Source organism: Babylonia areolata, chromosome 33 (genome assembly GCF_041734735.1).
Source record: "Babylonia areolata isolate BAREFJ2019XMU chromosome 33, ASM4173473v1, whole genome shotgun sequence".
NCBI lineage: Eukaryota > Metazoa > Mollusca > Gastropoda > Neogastropoda > Buccinidae > Babylonia > Babylonia areolata.
In genome coordinates this window covers 4,275,396-4,297,439 of record NC_134908.1, presented here as the reverse complement: position 1 = coordinate 4,297,439, position 22,044 = coordinate 4,275,396, and the positions used below count along the sequence as shown (strand labels likewise).

General features: G+C 42.9%; 1 protein-coding gene across 1 annotated transcript in view; it reads left to right on the top strand.

Moving 5' to 3' along the window:
• Window positions 1-22,044, top strand: part of LOC143276815 (oxysterol-binding protein-related protein 1-like) — a 92,291-nt gene that overhangs the window by 51,882 nt on the left and 18,365 nt on the right. The window contains exons 16-18 of the mRNA XM_076581468.1: window positions 3,960-4,035; window positions 17,472-17,606; window positions 20,727-20,824. Of these exons, the coding sequence (XP_076437583.1) occupies window positions 3,960-4,035; window positions 17,472-17,606; window positions 20,727-20,824 (309 nt within the window). The remainder of the gene's footprint in view (window positions 1-3,959; window positions 4,036-17,471; window positions 17,607-20,726; window positions 20,825-22,044) is intronic.

Sequence of the window (22,044 nt, the reverse complement as noted above, 5' to 3'; positions counted from 1 at the left end):
TTGAATGAGATGTCATAGGAGGGGTGGGGGTGGGGGGAGAATATGTATATGCATATCAACAAGTATTAACCTACAACAATGTAAATATAAATAACAACATTAATTAAATGGTGTGTGTGTGTGTGTGTTGGCCCCTCCTCATAACTTGTAACTGTTCAGAACAAACACCTGTGTCAAAGTTGGAGAGTTGGGAAGGTGGGGGGGGGAGGGGCATAGGAGAGTCCTTTGTATCTGAAAATGAAATGTGCATTGTCATTCGTTAACTTTTTTTTTTTTTTTTTTTTTTTTTTTTAATGAACCGGAGGTGTCTGCTGTCAGCGTTTGTTTGCATTGAAATTTGTTTGAGGAACTACGCTGCTTTTTATGTGTGCATGAATGTGTCTGATTCAGTCAATTTTGTTTCCTTTTATTTTTGGTGTTGCTGAGGACAAAATTTAAAAGTTCTGTGTGTGTGTGTGTGTGTGTGTGTGTGTGTGCCCCTCCTCCCAACTTGTCACCATTTTCTGAACAAACGCCTGTGTCTGTTTTTGTTGTCACTATCACACAACACGTGTGCAGTTTGGGAGATTTGGGTTACTGTTAGGATAGTCTTCTATAAGTTTATATCTGAAATGAGCATTGTCAGCGTCGTTCGTTCGCTTTGTTAATGAATTTGGGGCTGGTTGGCTCAGTGCATGATTGGGGCTGTCAGCATTCGTTTGCGTCGACTTTGCTTGAAGAACTTTTTCAGCGCAGTTTCCTAATCCTGTACATGTATACTGTGTGTGTGTGGGGGGGGGGGGGGGTGTGCATGTCTGAATTCATATCCTTCCCCCCCCCCCCCCACACACACACACACACGCACATGCACACACACACACACACCCCTTTTATGTTAGGTATTGCTGAGAACAGAATTGAAATGTTGTATGTGTGTGTGTGTGTGTGTGCGTGCGTGTTTGTTCAGTATTTTGTTTCGACGTCTGTCCACAGTTGTGATCTTGGATGAAAATCCATCCCCTTCCCCACCCCACCCATACCACATGTCACATGTGTGTGTGAGAGGTGGGATGGGGGCAGGGGGTTGGGGGGGGGGGGCATATGGTGTGTGTGTATGGGTGTGGGTGTGTGTGTGCAGAGGGGGTCGGTGGGGGGGAGGGGGTGGGGGGAGACGTGTATTATGTGGGTGTGTGTGTGATTGCCCCTCTTCATAACGTGTCTCCATGTACAAAACAAACACATTTGTGTTATCACCATCACACAACACTTCTGTAGTTTGGGGAGAGTTGGGGGAGTGGGGTGGTAGGATACAGTGCATTGTCATTCGTTCACTTTGTTAATTAGTTTCAGTTTCAGTAGCTCAATGTTAATTAATGAAGTGTTAGTCTCTGTTCAGTACATGATTGTGCCATCAGCATTTGTTTGCATTCAGTTTGCTTGAAGAACATATTCAACATGTGTGTGTGTGTGTGTGTGTGTGAAGATGTGTATGCATGTCTGAATGAATGTTTTGTTTCCTTTTATTTGAATTTTTTTTTTTTTTTTAAACCAAGAACAACATTTCCCTCTCTCTTCCTGTCCCCCCTCCCCCCTGGCCCTCCCCCTCTGCCCCCTCTCTCTCTCTCTCTCTCTCTCTGTGAATGTGTATCTCTGCTACTTTTTCCAGTGGGCTTCTCAGTTGTCTTTACATGGTGTGCTTTGTAAAACAGAAAGACGGAGATGTGTGTGTGTGTGTGTATTCATTTATTTAGTCATTAAAACTCTCTCTCTCCTCTCTCTCTATCTCTCTCTCCACCCCCACCCCCCTCCCCATGTGTTCGTGTGTGTGTGTGTGTGTGTGTGTTCATCTGCACAGGTTTAGCAGGAACAGACATTTCCTCAAAGTGATTGTTGTGGTCTATAATTCACTGTCATATCAAAAGATAATTAAATAAAAACAAAACAAAAAACAAACAAACCTGATTCACTTGTGTAGTGGGTGTATGAGCACCTCTTCAGTCATTAGGAGCCTTGGCCTATAGGGCTATATTATCTGAATGATGCTGTATGCATAATTGGTATTCACAGGTACTATGCATTAATGTTGAGATATGTTGCTGATAAATATGGGCACATTCAAGTCAGACACAGCAAATTTTGATGTCTGTCCCAACTTGTCACAGGCGGTTTTGTGTGTGTGTGTGTGTCTGTGTGTATCTGTGTGTGTCTGTGTGTGTATCTGTTTGTGATATGCTGCTTTCAGACCTCACAAAGTGATATGTAACATGTCAGTCCAACACACAGAACACAAGAACACACACACACACACACACACACACACACACACGTACACACACACACACACACACACACACACATGCACGCACATGTGTGTGTGTGTGTGTGTGAGGAGTATCAGTATCAGTATCAATAGTTCAAGGAGGCGTCACTGCGTTCGGACAAATCCATATACGCTACACCACATCTGCCAAGCAGATGCCTGACCAGCAGCGTAACCCAACGCGCTTTGTCAGGCCTTGAGAGAAATAAATAAATAAATAAAATAAAAATAACAAAACAAAATTTGAAAATAAAATAAATAAATAATAATGATAGAACTAAAAAATAATAATGATAAATAGATAATAATAATAATAATAATAATGAAAATAAAATAGATAAATAAAATAAATAAATAAAAAAGACAACAATGGTGATAAATAAGTATGAGGAGCGGTGACAGAGTGAATGACTCCATTTATATGAAGAAAAAAAAGAATAAGTCACCTGGTAATGATAATTTTACTGGCAGGTTGTTTGCCATAGTCACATAGTGGATCAACAGCTGTTGTAGCTTTGATGTTGATGTGTCAGATGTGGCCAGGCCCCCTGTCACATTGAGTATTAGTATTATGCAGATGGGATTGAGATATGAAAATTACAGATTGAGAGATCAAAGAGGGATAATTATGCTGTTCTTGCTCACAGAGAGAGAAAAACCACAGAAGGATAATACACGGTTCACATATATACTGATCAGAGAGAGATATGTGGGAGAGAAGTTATAGACATCAGCAGTGAGTTAGTGGCAGCAGTTAAATTCAGTTTCAATAATAAAAGTAAAGTTTTGGAAGTGTATCTGTATGGCTGATAAAAATTTCATTGTGTGTGTGTGTGAATATATGTGTGATTGTGTGGGCAGACATGTCCATGTCTGTGTGTGCATGTGCAAGTGTTTGTGTGTGTGTGTGTGTGTGTGTGTGTGTGTGTGGGCAGACATGTCCATGTATGTGTGTGTATGTGCAAGTGTTTGGGTGTGTGTGTATGTGTGTGTGTGTGTGTGTGTGAATCTATAAGTGTGATTGTGTGGGCAGACATGTCCATGTATGTGTGTGCATGTGCAAGTGTTTGGGTGTGTTTGTAAAGCGCTTAGAACTTGGTCTTTGACTAAGGACAGGCGCTATGTAAATATCCATATCATTCACTGATTAAACAGAGTGACTGGTATTTTGATAGCCGAGTGGTTAAAGCGTTGGACTGTCAATCTGAGGGCCCCAGGTTCGAATCCCGGTGACGGCGCCTGGTGGATAAAGGGTGGAGATTTTTACAATCTCCCAGGTCAATATATGTGCAGACCTGCCAGTGCCTGAACCCCCTTCGTGTGGATACGCAAGCAGAAGATCAAATACGCACGTTAAAGATCCTGTAATCCATGTCAGCGTTCGGTGGGTTATGGAAACAAGAACATACCCAGCATGCACACCCTTGAAAACGGAGTATGGCTGCCTACATGGCGGGGTAAAAACGGTCATACATGTAGAGGCCCACTCGTGTGCATACGAGTGAATGCAGAAGAAGAAGAAGAGACAAGATTTAAAAGATGCGAGGGAATCAGAATGACGGAGGTTATCAGGGGGCTTGTTCCACGTCTTTGGCGATGGAAAAGAAAACGATCTGTGTCCATAGGTCTGTCTTCTGATATGTTTGCATGCTGTGTGCAGGACCCATCTGCCGGTGCCCATGTTCTCCAGGGCAGACTTCAGCGTGTGGAGCATCCTCAAACAGTGCATCGGCAAGGTCAGTGATCACCAGTGGCGGCTACGTACATGTATACATGTATGTGTTTCACAGCATCATCAACAGTTATCATGACTGACACCGACATTGATGAGGACAGTAATAATAATGATATAATGGTAATAATAATAAAAGTGATAATGATAATTGGTTCAGGTTCAACTTCAGGGTGTCAGGTAGTGCAGACTGACCAATATATGCTACATGCCTGCTTTAAGGAATATAGATAGACAGGCAGGCAGGCAGGTAGACAGACAGACAGACAGACAGATGATTATAAGAATTATTTTTGATGGAGAAGAAGATTTATTTTTACTTTAGAGCTGTGGATTGATGGTCTACAGGTAACGCGTCCGCCTAGGAAGCGAGAGAATCTGAGCGCGCTGGTTCGAATCACGGCTCAGCTGCCGATATTTTCTCCCCCTCCACTAGACCTTGAGTGGTGGTCTGGACGCTAGTCATTCAGATGAGATGATAAACCGAGGTCCCATGTGCAGCATGCACTTAGCGCACGTAAAAGAACCCACGGCAACAAAAGGGTTGTTCCTGGCAAAATTCTGTAGAAAAATCCACTTGGATAGGAAGAACAAATAAAACTGCACGCAGGGGAAAAGAAAAGAAAAACAACAAAAAAACGTGTAGCGCTGTAGTGTAGCGACACGTTCTCCCAGGGGAGAGCAGACCGAATTTCACACAGAGAAATGTGTTGTGATAAAATGAAATACAAATAAGAAAAGGAAACATTGGGTATAGGGGTCAGGTGGTGGTGAGGTTTGAGTCGCAGGCAAGTCTGGCGGCATGTGGAATCACACTGTGGTGACCCACCATGCTGAGCTGCCATGTGGGCTGAGAGAGATGAATTTTTGACTCACTTGTATAAACAAAGTGAGTCTATGTTTTAACCCGGTGTTCGGTTGTCTGTGTGTGTCTGTGTGTCCGTGGTAAACTTTAACATTGACATTTTCTCTGCAAATACTTTGTCAGTTGACACCAAATTTGGCATAAAAATAGGAAAAATTCAGTTCTTTCCAGTCATCTTGTTTAAAACAATATTGTACCTCTGGGATGGGCACCAAAAAATTAAAAAAAGAAGCCTAATTATATGCAAACTGCATTTACTGTTATATTTATATTTTTTTGTATTCTCTAAACTTGGCACTTTGACCTCTTATTCTGACACAACAACAAGAGGAGTCATTATTATCATTTTTTGTTCAAACAGGAACTTCTTTTGCTAAGCATGGAATTTTTATTTATTTTGCAAACGTTTTGGTGCAGATAATAAAAAAAAAGGGGGGAAATTACTCTGTAATTAATGCTAGGGGACTTAATTTATCACAAGTGAGTCTTGAAGGCCTTGCTGCTCTTATTGTATATATAAATGTCTATATATATCTCGCCATATACATATGAATGCACTAAGCACACATTGGGTGCAAATGTTGCATGAGTCATGGCCACAGGTTGAGACAGGTGGTACAAGATTGAACCACACTGTACTGTGTCCTATATTTTATGGATGACAAGGCTGGTTTATCATAAGGCACACACCCTGCATTAAAAAACAAACAAAAACCCAACTGATTATATAATATAAAACCACATACGGCACATGAAAAATGTTAAACAAAAGCATAAAAGATCAAAAGTGCAAAAAAGATCAACATTCAAACAGTCAGAACAAACTTTGTGGTTGTAGACAAGACTAACATCATCCATGAACGGGCTGTTGATAAGCACACAAGCTCGCTCGCTCTCTCCCTCTCCCTCTCTCTCCCTCCCTCTCTCTCTCTCCCTCCCTCTTTCTCTCTCACGCATACACGCACACACTCATTCACACTGTACAACTATGTCATCTGCTGAAAATCATGAAAAATGTTATTCTTAGAATCACTAATGAACACAGAGCATGCAGTTCTCACAGCACTGGGTTGATGGTTGTGCCTGCCATGTTTTCGTCTTCAGCACTTGTTGCTGACAAGCGCTCTGAGTCTTTACATTATGACTGGAACTTACTACATCGTTTTTTTTTTTGTCATCTGCTGGCTTGACAGCTCTTGTCAGTCTCGGCTTTCTTGAATCCATTCTTGACGGGCGCCATAGCCGAATGGTTAAAGCGTTGGACTTTCGATCTGAGGGTCCCGGGTTCGAATCCCGTTGACGGCGCCTGGTGGGTAAAGGGTGGAGATTTTTACGATCTCCCAGGTCAGCATATGTGCAGACCTGCCAGTGCCTGAACCCCCTTCGTGTGTATACGCAAGCAGAAGATCAAATACGCACGTTAAAGATCTTGTAATCCATGTCAGCGTTTGGTGGGTTATGGAAACAAGAACATACCCAGCATGCACACCCCGAAAGCGGAGTATGGCTGCCTACATGGCGGGGTAAAAACGGTCATACACGTAAAAGCCCACTCACGTGTATACAAGTGAACGTGGGAGTTGAAGCCCACCAACGCAGAAGAAGAAGAATCCATTTTTTTGCCAGGCTGATAAAGCCCACTGATAGACTTCAGTCAGTGATGCCCCCAGTGAAGCATTCCTGTTTTTGTGAGAAATAGGCCCCCCTCAGACATTCACGGTTCCCACAAATGTTCAGTTGAATGTCAGCCTTGATACGATAGGAATCTGATTCACAACCACATCCGGACAGATCTTAGCCGCGCATTAGACGCACTGTGTAACTCGAGGCACATGGGTTGAAGTTTTTTTTGGGGGGGAAAATATTGCTTTAGATTATAGACCATAAACTATTGTACAGTGCATTGACAGGGTGAGACAGGTGCTACAGAATCGAACCACGTATCCCTGTGTGTACAGTTCATTGACAGAATGAGACAGGTGGTACAGGATTGAACAGTACAGCACTGTAATGGGGGGCAGGGGGGGGTGGAGTGGTGGGGGTACTGTGAAGATTCTACATTAGTTAACTCCTTGAACGCTGACACCTTCATCCTGAAATGCGATAAGTGTGACGCGAGTTTGATGTGGAGGTATGCTATGTTTAGTGTACTTATCAGTGATGTCATTTGGTTGTGTTAAGAAGAAAAGTAATGCAGTCCTAAGAGGAACAAGTCTGTATGCAGAGTGGTGATTGACATTCTGACCTATATGTGTGTATGTGTATGTATACATATGTGTGTGTGTGTGAGTGTGTGTGTGTGTGTGTGTATGTCACTTTGAAGTGAGTAGATTTTAGCCAGGGTGATGTGAGATAGTCTGAAATATGTATTTTAGCAAATATGACGTGACTATGTCTATTTATTTATTTTATTCTATTTAATTTTATTTCATTTTTATTCTATTTTATCTTTTATACATATTTTTATGTCACTTAGTCTTAAATTTGTGTATTTTATTGTAAAGCGCGGTGAGCCCCATTTGAGATGGGGGTATGGCGCTATATAAGCCTGCATTTTATTTTTATTATTATTATTAAGCTCTGTCCTACCTCAGTGAGGTGACATCCTATCCTGTAAGCTCTGTACTACCTCAGTGAGGTGACATCCTGACCTGTAAGCTCTGTCCTACCTCAGTGAGATGACATCCTGACCTGTAACCTCTGTCTTACCTCAGTGAGGTGACACCCTGACCTGTAAGCTCTGTCTTACCTCAGTGAGGTGACATCCTATCCTGAAAGCTCTGCACTACATCAGTGAGGTGACATCCTATCCTGTAAGCTCTGTCCTACCTCAGTGAGGTGACATCCTATCCTGTAAGCTCTGTCCTACCTCAGTTAGGTGACATCCTATCCTGTAAGCTCTATACTACATCAGTGAGGTGACATCCTATCCTGTAAGCTCTGTACTACCTCACTGAGGTGACATCCTATCCTGTAAGCTCTGTCCTACCTCAGTGAGGTGACATCCTATCCCGTAAGTTCTGTACTACCTTAGTGAGGTGACAACCTATCCTGTAAGCTCTGTACTACATCAGTGAGGTGACATCCTGACCTGAGGTGACATCCTGACCTGAAAGCTCTATCTCAGTGAGGTGACACCCTAGCCTGTTACTTATGTGAGCTCTGTTATATCTCATTGAGTTAACATCCTGGCCTGTATGCTCTGTTCTGTGTCAGTGATGTGACAACCTTTCACTGATGAGCGTACTTATTGAGGGGTTAACACATTTTCATCACAATGATGACTTACAAGCCGTACACAGATGTGTATGCGCATGCACACGCACACAACACACACAACACACACACACACACACACACACAACACTCACACACACACACACACACACACACACACACACACACACTGAGACACTCACTCACTCACTTTCTCTCTCTCATCTATTACCACACTTGTTGATGGATGTTAAATGAAAGTACTTAACACACACACACACACACACACACACTCTCTCTCTCTCTCTCTCTCTCTCTCTCTCTCTCTCTCTCTGTCACACACACACACACACACACACACACACACACACACACACACCGCACACACACACACACACACACAACGCACGCACACACACACACACAACGCACACACACACACACACACACACACACACACACACACACACACTGAGACACTCACTCACTCACTTTCTCTCTCTCATCTATTACCACACTTGTTGATGGATGTTAAATGAAAGTACTTAACACCCACACACACCCACACACACACACACACACACACACACACACACACACACACACACACAACACACACACCCACACACACACACACATACACACACACACACACACACTAACACACACACACTAACAAACTAACACGCACACACACAATATGGTTTAAAACTAACAACAAAAGGCAACGAGCTTTCAAGATAAAATTGGAAGCTGCGTGATTTCACACACACATGAAAAGCTTTTGACCAAAAATACCCTGACGGTGTATTGATGCGGCAAACAGTAATCTGAAATTTTAGTGAAAATGTTTGCATTATCCATAAACCCTGTCACAGCTCAGGTAACTGGAAATGATGATTACCTACAAAAAGTGACTGGAGATAATAATAATAATACTAATAATAATTACCCAGAAAAATGAGGGACACGTTAACGTCCACAACAGCTGTCAATCACGCTGTCAGTTTTGTTTGCGTAGGTGTTGCAGGTAATTATTAAAGTATGACCTTGCCATATAAAAGATTGGAAGTTGGATGTGGATGGGAGGTTGTGGGTGGGAGGGTGTTGGTGGGATGGTGTGGGTTGGAGGATGAGGTTGTGGGTGGGAGGGTGAGGTTGTGGGTGGGAGGGTGTGGGGGTGAGGTTGTGGGTAGGAGGGTGATGTGGGTGGGAGGGTGATGTGGGTGTGGGTGGGAGGGTGATGTGGGTGGGAGGGTGATGTGGGTGTGGGTGGGAGGGTGATGTGGGTGGGAGGGTGGAGGGTGTGGGTGGGAGGGTGGGGGTTGGAGGATGAGGTTGTGGGTAGGAGGCTGTGGGTGTGGATGGGAGGGTGCTGAGGTTGTGGGTGGAGGGTATGGGTGGGAGGGTGTGTGTGTGTGTGTGTGTGCGCGTAAATATGTATATAAAAATGTATATAAATTGTGTGTGTGTGTGAATATAAATTATGTGTGTGTCTGTGTGTGTGAATATAAATTTGTGTGTGTGTGCGTGCACGCATGCGTTTGTATGTGTGTGTGTGTGTGTGTGTGCATGCAAGATGTGTTGACCAGTAGTTTTGACAGTTACACTTTCACCAAAATCAGAGCTATGTTGCTTCAGGTGTGTGTGTATCTATGTATGTGTGTGCATGTGCAAAAAAGCAGCAGATGTCTTTTCAAGTGTATATAGGCAAACTGGAAATACATGAACAGGGATCACCGATGTCGCTCTAGGCGAATCAGGGAATAGTCAAAATTAGGACCACCAGTGTAGAGTCTATAGGCAAACCAGGAAATGATGAATTGTCAAGTAGGTGAATGGGGATGACACCATATTTGATCTTCATCTGTACTGTTTACTGCGGATCGTTAACTGTGACTTGCAGACCACACCCACACCATCATCCACTCCATCATCATCATCATCATGGATTCACATTGTTCAGTCCATCCAGGAGTGTCCCACAACATGACTAACCACTGCCTATAACAAGTGTGTGTCTGATTTAGTATCTGTAGGCGAACTGGGAATGGGTGAATTGTGAATTAGGTGAATCAGTATGACACCGTATTTGATCTGTACCGTGTACTACGGTCCGTTACCTGTGACTTAGAGCCCACACCAACATCCTCATGGTCATCCACTCTGTCATCACCATCATCATCGTTATCACCATCATCATCGTCGTCATCGTCATCACCATCATCATCGTTATCACCATCATCATCGTCATCATCGTCATCATCTTCATCATCATCATCATCATGGATTCACAGTGTTCAGTCCGTCCAGGAGTGTCCCATGACATGACTGACCACTGACTACAAAAAACTGTGTGCGTGTGTGTGTGCGCAGGCGCATGTGTGTGTATATGTGTGTGCATGTGCGTGTGTGCGTGCGTGCACTGAGTAAATCATACGCTGCAGTACTGATCCCCTTGCTAAGAACACTACCCCTTCCCCCCCCCCCACCCCCCCACCCGCCCTTTGTGGTTTGCTCCTACCTGGGCAAAAAAAAAAAAAAAAAAAAAAAAAATTAATCAATAGTCTTGCCCTAGAGGGAGGATGAGGAGGGAGGTGGGTGTGAGGGGAGGGAGGTGGGTAGGGATGTGTGTGTGTGTGTGGAGAGAGGGGGTGGAGTGGGGGGGGGGGGGGGGTTGGTTCTCTGTTTTCACACCAGGAGGCCTTGCTTGTCCTGACTTGAAAGGTTGTGTGTGTGTTTGTCTCTGTTGTCTGTATGTGTGTGTGTGTGTCTCTGTATTCAATGTGTGGTGTGTGTGTGTGTGTGTTCTGATACCTGTACCTGTGCAGTGAACCATGGATTCTGGTACACCAGTTCTTTGTAATGATCTTCACGTATCTGTGTGTGTGTTTGTTTGTGTGTGTGTGTGTGTCCAAGGGGGGGGGGGGGGGGGGGGGGGGGGGGAGGAGACAGGGTAGAGAAAGGAGGGGTGAAGGAAATGGGGATGGTGGTGGTGGTAAGGGGTGTGATTTCATTGATGATTATTTGTTGCCCTTTCTGTCTTTGTTGTCGGTTGTGTGCATACCTGTACTGTGTGTTGTGCTGGTTAATTCCAGAGAGGTGGTAGTTGTGTTTTTGGTGGGGTTTTTTTTGTTTGTTTTTTGTGGGGTTTTTTTTTGGGGGGGGGGGGGGAGGATTGGGGAAATAGCTTCGGTGTTGGGAGATGATTTTTTTTTTTTTTTTTTTACTGCCTTGTTAAATTACTATGCTTAATTCTGCCAAGTTAATGAGATGAAATACAGCTTTTGGCTTGGATACTTGTAATATGAAACGTACAAAGCACAATCATTTTTTTTTTTTTTTTAACATGACCATCCATTAAAGTAAGCTTCACAATTAATGAAATTGATGTTGACCAGTACGAAATCCACGTGTCATTCAGACTGGAATTTAAGTAAAAGTGGACCTTTTTTCCCTGAAATGCATAATAAACTCATCCACTCGTTGACAGTGAAAGTATACACACAGTCGCCCTACTTACCCCCATCCCTTCCTTCCTATTTGTATTTGTATTTCTTTTTGTCACAACAGATTTCTCTGTGTGAAATTCAGGCTGCTGTCCCCAGGGAGAGTGTGTCGCTACACTGCAGCGCCACCCTTTTTTTTTCTTTTTTTTTTGTATTTTTCCTGCATGTAGTTTTATTTATTTTTCCTATCGAAGTGGATTTTTCTACAGAATTTTGCCAGGAACAACCCTTTTTTGCCGTGGGTTCTTTTACGTGCGCTAAGTGCATGCTAGCACACGGGGCCTCGGTTTATCGTCTCATCCGAATGACTAGCAGTCCAGACCATCACTCAAGGTCTAGTGGAGGGGGAGAAAATATCGGCGGCTGAGTCGTGATTCGAACCAGCGCGCTCAGATTCTCTCACTTCCTAGGCGGACGCATTACCTCAAGGCCATCACTCCACTATAAACAGTGATTTAAGAAATGTTCTGCTTTCAACCTTCCCCAGTCGAATTCACACCAAGGTGGAGTGAGAAAAAATATTAGTAAAGTGCCTTTCCCAAGAACACAACACCAGGCCGAAACAGAGCCTCGAACCCAGACTGCTGGTAAACTACTGGATCAGGAGACTTTCAGGCCTAAGCGAATCTGCCACAGAGGTTCACACATTATTATTATAATTATATAATCGCAGGCATTGAAAATCGTCCACGTCCCTAGCAGTAGTGGAAGGGTGGGTGAGGAGCGTGTTGATCGATCAGATCAGCGGTGTCGCTCTAGCCCGTTGTGCAGCTGATGTTTTTGTCCCCCGTAGCTGATATAGTTTGGCCTTGGCTGGTCGAGTCGATCGCCGGCCTGGATTATTGACTGCGGGGAATTGATGGAGTGGTCTTGCTGAGTGGCGGTACTTGGGGGGCAGTGGTGCACGGCACACGCAGAGTCTGTGGGGGGAAACTGCTGTTGGATTGTTTGTGATGGCGTTTCGTTTCGTTTCGTTTCGTTTATTTACAGTCTGTTCACAAACACACACACACACACACACACAGATACGTGAAGATCATTACAAAGAACTGGTGTACCAGAATCCATGGTTCACAAACACACACACACACACACACACACACATATGAAGATCATTACAAAGAACTGGTGTACCAGAATCCATGGTTCACTGCATTCTCTACCCCTGCCCCTCCCCCCCCCCCCCCCTCACCCCCACCCCCACCCCCACCACACACACACACACACACACGCACACACACACACATGCACGCACACACAAAGACACGTGAAGATCATAGCGAACAAAGAAATGGTGTACCAACGTTCACAGTTCATCGCACACAACCCCACCTCCTCCCCCACACACACTCACTCCCACCCCACCCAAACCCTTCCCCCTCACCCCCACTTCACACCCCTTTCTTCACCTGTGACCCCTTTGCTTTCTTGTAGAGATGGTTTAAAAAAAAAAAAAAAAAAAAAAGAAGAAGAAAAAAGCCAGCACTGGATCATACTCGACCTGATTTCAGTGACACACCACCCCCTTGGTTCTGGTTCCATTCTCTGGTCTCCCTCTGTGAACCCATCCTACTCCATTCCCTGAACCCCCACCCCACCCAACAACCCCCTGCCCTCACCACACACACACATATATATATATGTATATAACACATTTGAAAAATCCTGACCCATTTTAACTGGTAGCCTGACCAATTTCCATGCAGAGGCGACCAAATTTCTTTCATGTCAAAGTTTACAACTGTCGGGTAGTTCTCCCTTTTGACGGTTGGTTGGGGCGTGCAGAGGAGTCGATAAGGTTTGTAAATAAAGGGGGTGGGGGAGGGTTGAGGTGGGTGTGAAAGACATTTACATATGTTTGTGAATAGAATTATGGGGCGGTCTTTGTCATACTGTGTATCATTGCTGTCCTGTGTGAGTTTGCCAGACTTGTTCAGCTGACGGGTCTGTGTTACGTTAAATGTACGCGCACCCTGCGTTGCGCCTTTACGCGTGTGTCTTGCGTTATGTGTTTGTGTACACACGTTGTCAGTGTCGGAGGCTTTATTTAGACGTGCACTTTTTCTCAGTCTTTTTTTGCATAGTAGTATAATGCCTTTGAGACATACAAAGATGGGGACAGACACACACCCTCTTATATATATATATATATATATATATATATATATATATATGTATATTCGCCTCGGACACAGACACAGACACACATATACACTCAGTCACACACAGTCACACACACACATGTGAGTGCACACCCACACACACACACACACACACACACACACACACACACACACGTTAGTGCACGCACACACACACACACACACAGATAACACACACATATCAACACACGCTCACACACACGTTAGTGCACACAGTTACACACATACACACACACACACACACAGAGTGACACACACGTTAGTGCACACACACACACACACACACACTACTTTTTTTTCTTTTCTTTCTTTTTTTTTTTTTTTTTAATGTGACAGCGAGCTTGGTCTCTGTTTTGGTTTTCAAGTGCTAGAAAAAACAACAACAACAATAACAATAATAATACAGTACGCTCTTCACCCCCCTCTTCACCCCGACATGGTTGATTGGTGTTAAAGTGACTCACTGCTGCCTGGACATGCTCTGATAACTAACCATGCAGCCTGGTCTGTTGTTGATCCACGTACAGGCCCAGGTCTTGGCAGCAGCTGTTTCAGAACCTGTTGTTACAGTGTTTGAGCTACTCCTGTCTGTTGATATTGAATGTTTTTACTACTCGTGATTGTATTGTTTATGTGTTTGTACATTCACACTGCCTGTGTTGTACATCCACACGCCTGCGCCTGCGTGCATGTGTGGGGCGCGCATGGGTTTGCTGAGAGTGACCCTTTTTTTTTCTTTTTTTTTCCCCCCCCCTGTTTTTATTTCAGTCATTTGCCTTCTTTCTATCCACTGTGTTTAATGCGTTTACTTAAATGTTTATTTTGTTTTATTATTTTATTTCAGTTTTATGTTAATGGTTTACACAAACATAGGTAGGACACACCCTGAGGGCCTGATCAGGGGGGGGGGGGGGGGTATTTTATTTTATTTTATTTTTTTATATATAGACTGGCATTTTTATGAACAAACAAAACTAATTAGAAAAACAACAACAATAAAACTGGCAGTAAGGAAAGAATTTCAAAACATCACTTTAACTGTCTGATTCCAAACCACACCTTTGCACTGCCAAACACACACACATGCACACCAAGCATACATACTTTTGGAAATTATATATGTATATGTATATATATATATATGCAGACCATGTTATACAACCATAACTCTCAGTCTCTTGTTTGGCAAACTGACTCATAGAATTCACCCAGACTTCTGTCTCACACACACAGTGCATTGAGTATTGAGTCTGTGAAAAGGTAGGCATCTGCTGCCCCCTGCCCACCCCCTCACCCCCCCCCCCCCTTTTTTTTTATTCAAAAGCTGGTGTGGTGCGGTGTATGGATCTGTGTGCTTGCTCTGACACATTGAACATTAAACTGAACTGATACATACATACATACATACATACATATATATATATTATATATATATATATATGCACGCAGGAAAAAAATACATAACAAAAAAAATGGGTGGTGCTGTGGTATAGCGACGCGCTCTCCCTGGGGAGAGCAGCCCAAATTTCACACAGAGAAATCTGTTGTGATAAAAAGAAATACAAATATATATATGTCTTCAGTTTAACGTCTTTCCACTTGAAGTGATATTAGAAATCTATGTGTGTGTGTGTGTGTGTATAAAGTGGTCAGTTTTGGGAGAACGAAAGGGAGAGAGAGAGGGTGGTGGTAAGAATATGAAGAAGCTGTTGAGAAAGAGGCGTTGGGAGGGGGGGGTGGGGGGGGGTAGAGAAACGCACACATGCAGGCATCATAAAGGTAAATGGCATTTAAAGCCAATGTGAAACATCACTCACACACATGATCCATGGTGGGGAAGGGGTTTGGAGGAGAGAGGTTGGAAGAAGGGGAGGGAAGTGGGTTGCACAATCACCGTCACAGTGAAGAATTTGCTTTCAACGCTGTGTGACACAGAAAAAAAAAAATGAAACCTACAAATATGAACAAGCTGACAATGCTGCAAAAAAAAAAAAAAAAAAAGGGTGCAAATAAAGTAGGAAAAATAGAATTGAGCTGTCCATTTTCTATATCAGTTGCTTTTTTTTTTTTTTTTTTTTTTTTTTTTTTTTTTTTTTGTAAAGGAATCATTGAATAAGAACACAGGGTTGAATTAGCGGTTTGTTTACTCTTTGAGAAAGTGCCCAAGAAGAGGATGTGGACTTCATAATGTCTGGCAGTTTTGTCCTCACTGCAGTGCATCAACTTTTTTTTTTTTTTTTTTTTTTTTTTAAACAAGAGCAGATTTTTTCATTACTTAACAGATTTACATGAGATGCATTTAAAACTAAGAACAGTGAACAAATCACAGGCTACTGTGGAGGACAACTTTCAGATACACGTATATATGGTGGAGTGATGGCCTAGAAGTAATGCGTCCGCCTTGGAAGCGAGAGAATCTGAGTGCGCTGGTTCGAATCATGGTTCAGTCGCCGATATTTTGTCCCCCTCCACTAGACCTTGAGTGGTGGTCTGGATGCTAGTCATTCGGATGAGACGATAAACCGAGGTCCCGTGTGCAGCATGCATTTAGCGCACGTAAAAGAACCCACGGCAACAAAAGGGTTGTTCCTGGCAAAATTCTGTAGAAAAATCCACTTTGATAGGAAAAACGAATAAAACTACACACAGGAAAAAATACAAAAAAAATGGGTGGCGCTGTAGTGTAGCGACGCGCTCTCCCTGGGGAGAGCAGCCCGAATTTCACACAGAGAAATCTGATATGATAAAAAGAAATACAAATACAGTTACAAATACCCTTTTTGGATGTGAAGCTTTAAAGCCTTTTTTATATCCAGCTTTTTTGGGGGGAAAACATTTTAAGATGTTGCTGATAATTTCCTTTTATTGTTTAAGATTTCTTCTACAGTCCAGTTGAACATTTCCTTAGATTAAGTTTACATTGTATTAGGTTCTTGCTCCTTTGTACTTGGAGTTTTGTTGTTGTTGTTTTTTCTAAAATCATTCTATGTGGATGGATGTTAAACTGAAGAACACACATAAAAATTTGAGATGATTGTGCTTGATTGTGGGAGTGTGTGTGTGTTGTGTGTGTACATTATATGTATGTGTTCATTATATCTGTGCGTTTGTTCTGAACTGTTTCAAACACATGTTGATTGTCATATAAAATGTTTATAATGGAAGCAGATGGAAATGCAGATTTTATATCTGTGTGTGCGTGACTGTGTGTGTGTGTGATTGTGTGTTTGCATATGTGTGGGTGTGTGTGTGTGTGTGAAATCAAGTCAAAATCATCTTTTACATTCTTCCCTCTGTGTGTGTGCATGTATGTGCATGATATGTGTGTGTGTGTGTGTGTGTGTGTGTGTACATGATTGTGTGTGTGTGTGTGTGTGTGTATGATGTGAGTGTGTGTGTGTAAATGCTCCTGTGTTTAATAATGACTCTGTGTGTGTGTGCCTCATATTTTTTTTGTGTGTGTGTACATGATATGTGTGTGTGTGTTTGCATGATGTGTGTGTGTTTGTCTGTGTGTGTGTACATGAGGTGTGTGTGTGTGTGTGTACATGATGTGTGTGTGTGTGTGTGTACATGTGTGTGTGTGTGTGTACATGATGTGTGTGTGTGTGTGTACATGATGTGTGTGTGTGTGTGTGTGTGTACATGATGTGTGTGTGTACATGATATGTGTGTGTGTGTGTGACAGGAGCTGTCCAAGATCACCATGCCAGTAATCTTCAACGAACCGCTGAGTTTCCTGCAGAGGATCACGGAGTACCTGGAGTATGCTCAGCTCTTACAGACTGCCGCACACACTGACGACCCTGTGCTACGCATGCAGGTTAGCTTTTTTGTGTGTGTGTGTGGTGTGTGTTTGTGTCTATGTGTTTGTGTGTCTGGGTGTGTGTTTGTGTGTATTTACCTTGAGTACCTGGAAGTACACTCAGCTCTTACAGACTGCCGCACACACTGACGACCCTGTGCTACGCATGCAGGTTAGCTTTTTTGTGTGTTTGGTGTGGGTATGGGTGTGTTTCTCTGTGTGTGTGTGTTTGCGTGTGTGTGTGTGTATTTACCTTGAGTACCTGGAAGTACACTCAGCTCTTACAGACTGCCGCACACACTGACGACCCTGTGCTACGCATGCAGGTTCGCTTTTGTGTGTGTGTGTGTGGTGTGGGTATGGGTGTGTTTCTGTGTCAATGTGTGTGTGAGTGTGTTTGTGTGTGTGTGTGTGTGTGTTTACCTTGAGTACCTGGAGTATGCTCAGCTCTTACAGACTGCCGCACACACTGACGACCCTGTGCTACGCATGCAGGTTCGCTTTTTTGTGTGCGTGTGGTGTGTGTTTGTGTCTATGTGTTTGTGTGTCTGGGTGTGTGTGTGTGTGTGTGTGTTTACCTTGAGTACCTGGAAGTACACTCAGCTCTTACAGACTGTCGCACACACTGACGACCCTGTGCTACGCATGCAGGTTAGCTTTTTTGTGTGTTTGGTGTGGGTATGGGTGTGTTTCTCTGTGTGTGTGTATGTGTTTGCGTGTGTGTGTGTATTTACCTTGAGTACCTGGAAGTACACTCAGCTCTTACAGACTGCCGCACACACTGACGACCCTGTGCTACGCATGCAGGTTCGCTTTGTGTGTGTGTGTGTGGTGTGGGTATGGGTGTGTTTTTGTGTCAATGTGTGTGTGAGTGTGTTTGTGTGTGTGTGTGTGTGTTTACCTTGAGTACCTGGAAGTACACTCAGCTCTTACAGACTGCCGCACACACTGACGACCCTGTGCTACACATGCAGGTTAGCTTTTTTGTGTGTTTGGTGTGTGTGTGTCACTGTGTGTGTGATTGTGTGTGTGTGGGTGTGTGTGCATGCCTGTAAACATGGTCATGATACTTTTTTCTTTCTTTGTTTTTTTTCTTTTTTCTTTTTGACAGCTAAATGTGGTTCCTGGGAAATTGTATATATATATATATATGTATATATATATATATATGTAATTGATGATGTTCAGTATCATTTCTTTTGACACATTATGTGATGAAATGTGTGTGTAGTGAAATCAAATTGCAAGCAGAAAAAAAAAAAATTTTAAGTGGGTGGCGCTCTCAATGTCTCATTGTAGCGACGCACTCTCCCAAAGGGAGAGCAGCCTGAACTTCACACAGAGAAACCTGTTGTGGCAAAAAGAGTAATACAATACAATACAGTTTGAACCCGTCTCCTCCCACAGAAAATGCAAGCTGTTGGCTGTCCATTGTTAATCAAATAGGATTGTGTAAATGCCATTCTTTTACTCTGTGTTGAATATGTAACCCTGTGTTATTTTCTCTGTTGTCAGCTGTCTGAGCTGTCTTGTAGTGTGTTTAGATGAACTGGGGATGGTGGCGGTAGATCTGTAAGCAAACACGATCGCGGAAATATCATTCTTTTTATACTCTATGTTGAATCAGCAGCTGTTTCTGTTTTTGACTCACTTGTGTAAACAAAGTGAGTCTATGTTTTAACCCGGTGTTCGGTTGTCTGTGTGTGTCTGTGTGTCCGTGGTAAACTTTAACATTGACATTTTCTCTGCAAATACTTTGTCAGTTGACACCAAATTTGGCATAAAAATAGGAAAAATTCAGTTTTTTCCAGTCATCTTGTTTAAAACAATATTGCACCTCTGGGATGGGCACAAAAAAAATTTTAAAAAGAAGCCTAATTATATGCAAACTGCATTTACTGTTTACATTTTTTGTATTCTCTAAACTTGGCACTTTGATCTGATATTTTGACCCAACAACAAGAGCAGTCATTATTGTCACTTTTTGTTCAAACAGGAACTTTTTTGCTGAGCATGGAAGTTTTATTTATTTTGCAAACGTTTCGGTGCAGATAGTAAAGAAGGGAAATTACTCTGTAATTAATGCTTGGGGAGTTAATTTGCTTTAAACTGATTTTTTTCATCTTAAACGTTACATTTTGAAATTATACTCAATACAATTAAGTGTATCACAAATGAGTGTCGAAGGCCTTGCCTCTCTTGTTTCCCCTTGTTGGCTGCTGTCTGAGCTGTGTAGTGGTAACTTAAAATGAGCTGGGGGTGGTGGCAGTAGATTGGTAATATGAACGCTTCAGTTTATACCGTAGTGAGATGATTGATGTATATTACATGTGTGGCCTGTCACTGAAAGGCCATTTTCTGATGACAAAAACCACATCATTATTGTGTCCATGAATACAAGAGTAAACGAAGTACCATTAATTGGTGATGACATGCATTCTACATTCACACATGCGCGCGCGCGCACACAGACACTCTCTCTCTCTCTCTCTCTCTCTCTCTCTCTCTCTCTCTCTCTCTCTCTCTCTCTTTCACACACACACACACACACACACACACACACACACATGTATGCGTGCACGCACATGAACGCACACAAACCTACACACACACACACACACACACACATCATGACAGAGTTTATTGCTGTTTTTGTTGGAAATGTGCTGCATCTTTGTACACTGTTCTTTTATAATGTTGAAGTGATTGACGTATAAATGTTTGTGGTCTGTCCCTGAAAAGGTAATTTCCTGACGTTTTGTTCACATGTCACTGTACAGTGTTGATCCCACTGGTTAGCAAGATGTGTTCTTTGTATTACTGTGATGATGATTAGTTTGATGGTTAAGGTGATGATAATTATCATTCTTTTTCTTCTGCTTCGTCGTCGTCTCCTTCATCGTTTTCTGCTTCTTTTTTGTCTCTGTCTTCTCATTTTTCTTCTTCTCCTTTGTCTTATTCTTCTTCTTCTCCTTCTTCTTCTTCGTCATCTGCTTCTTCATTGTCTCTGTCTTCTCCTTTTTTCTTCTTTTCCTTCTTCTTCCTCCTCCTCCTCCTCCTCTTCTTCTCCGTATTGTTATTCTTACTAGCATTTTATCTCTGCACTGATAAATCCTATTGTGGATTGTCTGCCCACAGTATGTGGCTGCCTTCGCTGTGTCGTCGATCTCTTCCAACTGGGAGCGGATAGGGAAGCCTTTCAACCCTCTGCTGGGAGAGACCTACGAGCTGGAAAGGTGTGTACCCTGCTGTAGTGTGACGCTTTCTAGGCTGCCTACAGCTTCTGTTTCACTTTCGAAGGAAGCGTCGCTGCATTCGGACAATTCTGTGCATATACATGTATATATGTAAGTTACACCACATCTGCTAGGTATATTTCCTGACCAGTGGCATAACCCAACGCACTTTGGCCTTTGGTGCATACATTTTTTTTTGTGTGTGTGTATACCTGTTAGAGTGGATTTTTTATGGAGATTTTTTGCCAGAGGACAATACTGATGCCCTAGAGGTACACCACATCTGCTAGGTACCGTAAAGTTCGGTCTACAAGCCACGACTTTTTACCCCAGCTTCAACCTCTACGGCTTATACAATGAGGCAGCTTATTTGCAGGATTTTAACGATCCAGGAGTGTCACGTTCTCGTCTATTCTTAGCTGCCTTTCAACTCACCAAAATCGTGATTTCTGTCCATGAATTTTTGGATGAGCTTCAGGATAGTGTGCTAACTGTTCACGTTTTATAAGTCAAATCCGCACACATTAAAGCCTTCAGATCAGCATTCAGTTCTACTCTGCTCAAGCGTTCACCCGTCATCATGCCTGAAAACGCGACGTTATGCCTATGATGCAGCCTTCAAATTGAAGGCGATCGACCTAGCAGACGACAGTGCAAGCGACGAACCAGCAGTGACCTCCACCTTCATGTTCATGAAATGAAAGCGAGGCTGAAGTCAGTGACAAGATGGCGGAGGAAGCTGTGCTGGTTCTCTTCAACTCGGACACTGAAGACGAAGATTTTAGTGGAATCAGTGAGCAGGTTGACGTTGAATAAATGTGACTATCCCTAAATTATGGATCTTATTTTCGTTGTGTTTATTTATTAATTTTTTGTGGCACTAGCAGTATTTTCGCTTGCTTTTCTTTGTGTTGTTCCCGCCTGTGTTTATTTCATAACCTATAGTATTGACAGCTTCTCTGTTGTATCAGTATGTGTTCCGGTACCGGAAATAAGTGCGGCTTATAAACCGGTGCGGCTTATGTATATATATATAAAGTTCAATTTTTTCCAAAATTTAGTGGGTGCGGCTTATATACCAGTGCACTCAATAGACCGAAATATACGGTAGATGCCTGACCAGTGGCATAACCCAACGCACTTGGTGCATGCATATTTTGTGTGTGTGTGTGTGTGTATACCTGTCAGATTTGATTTCTTCTACAGAATTTTTGCTAGAG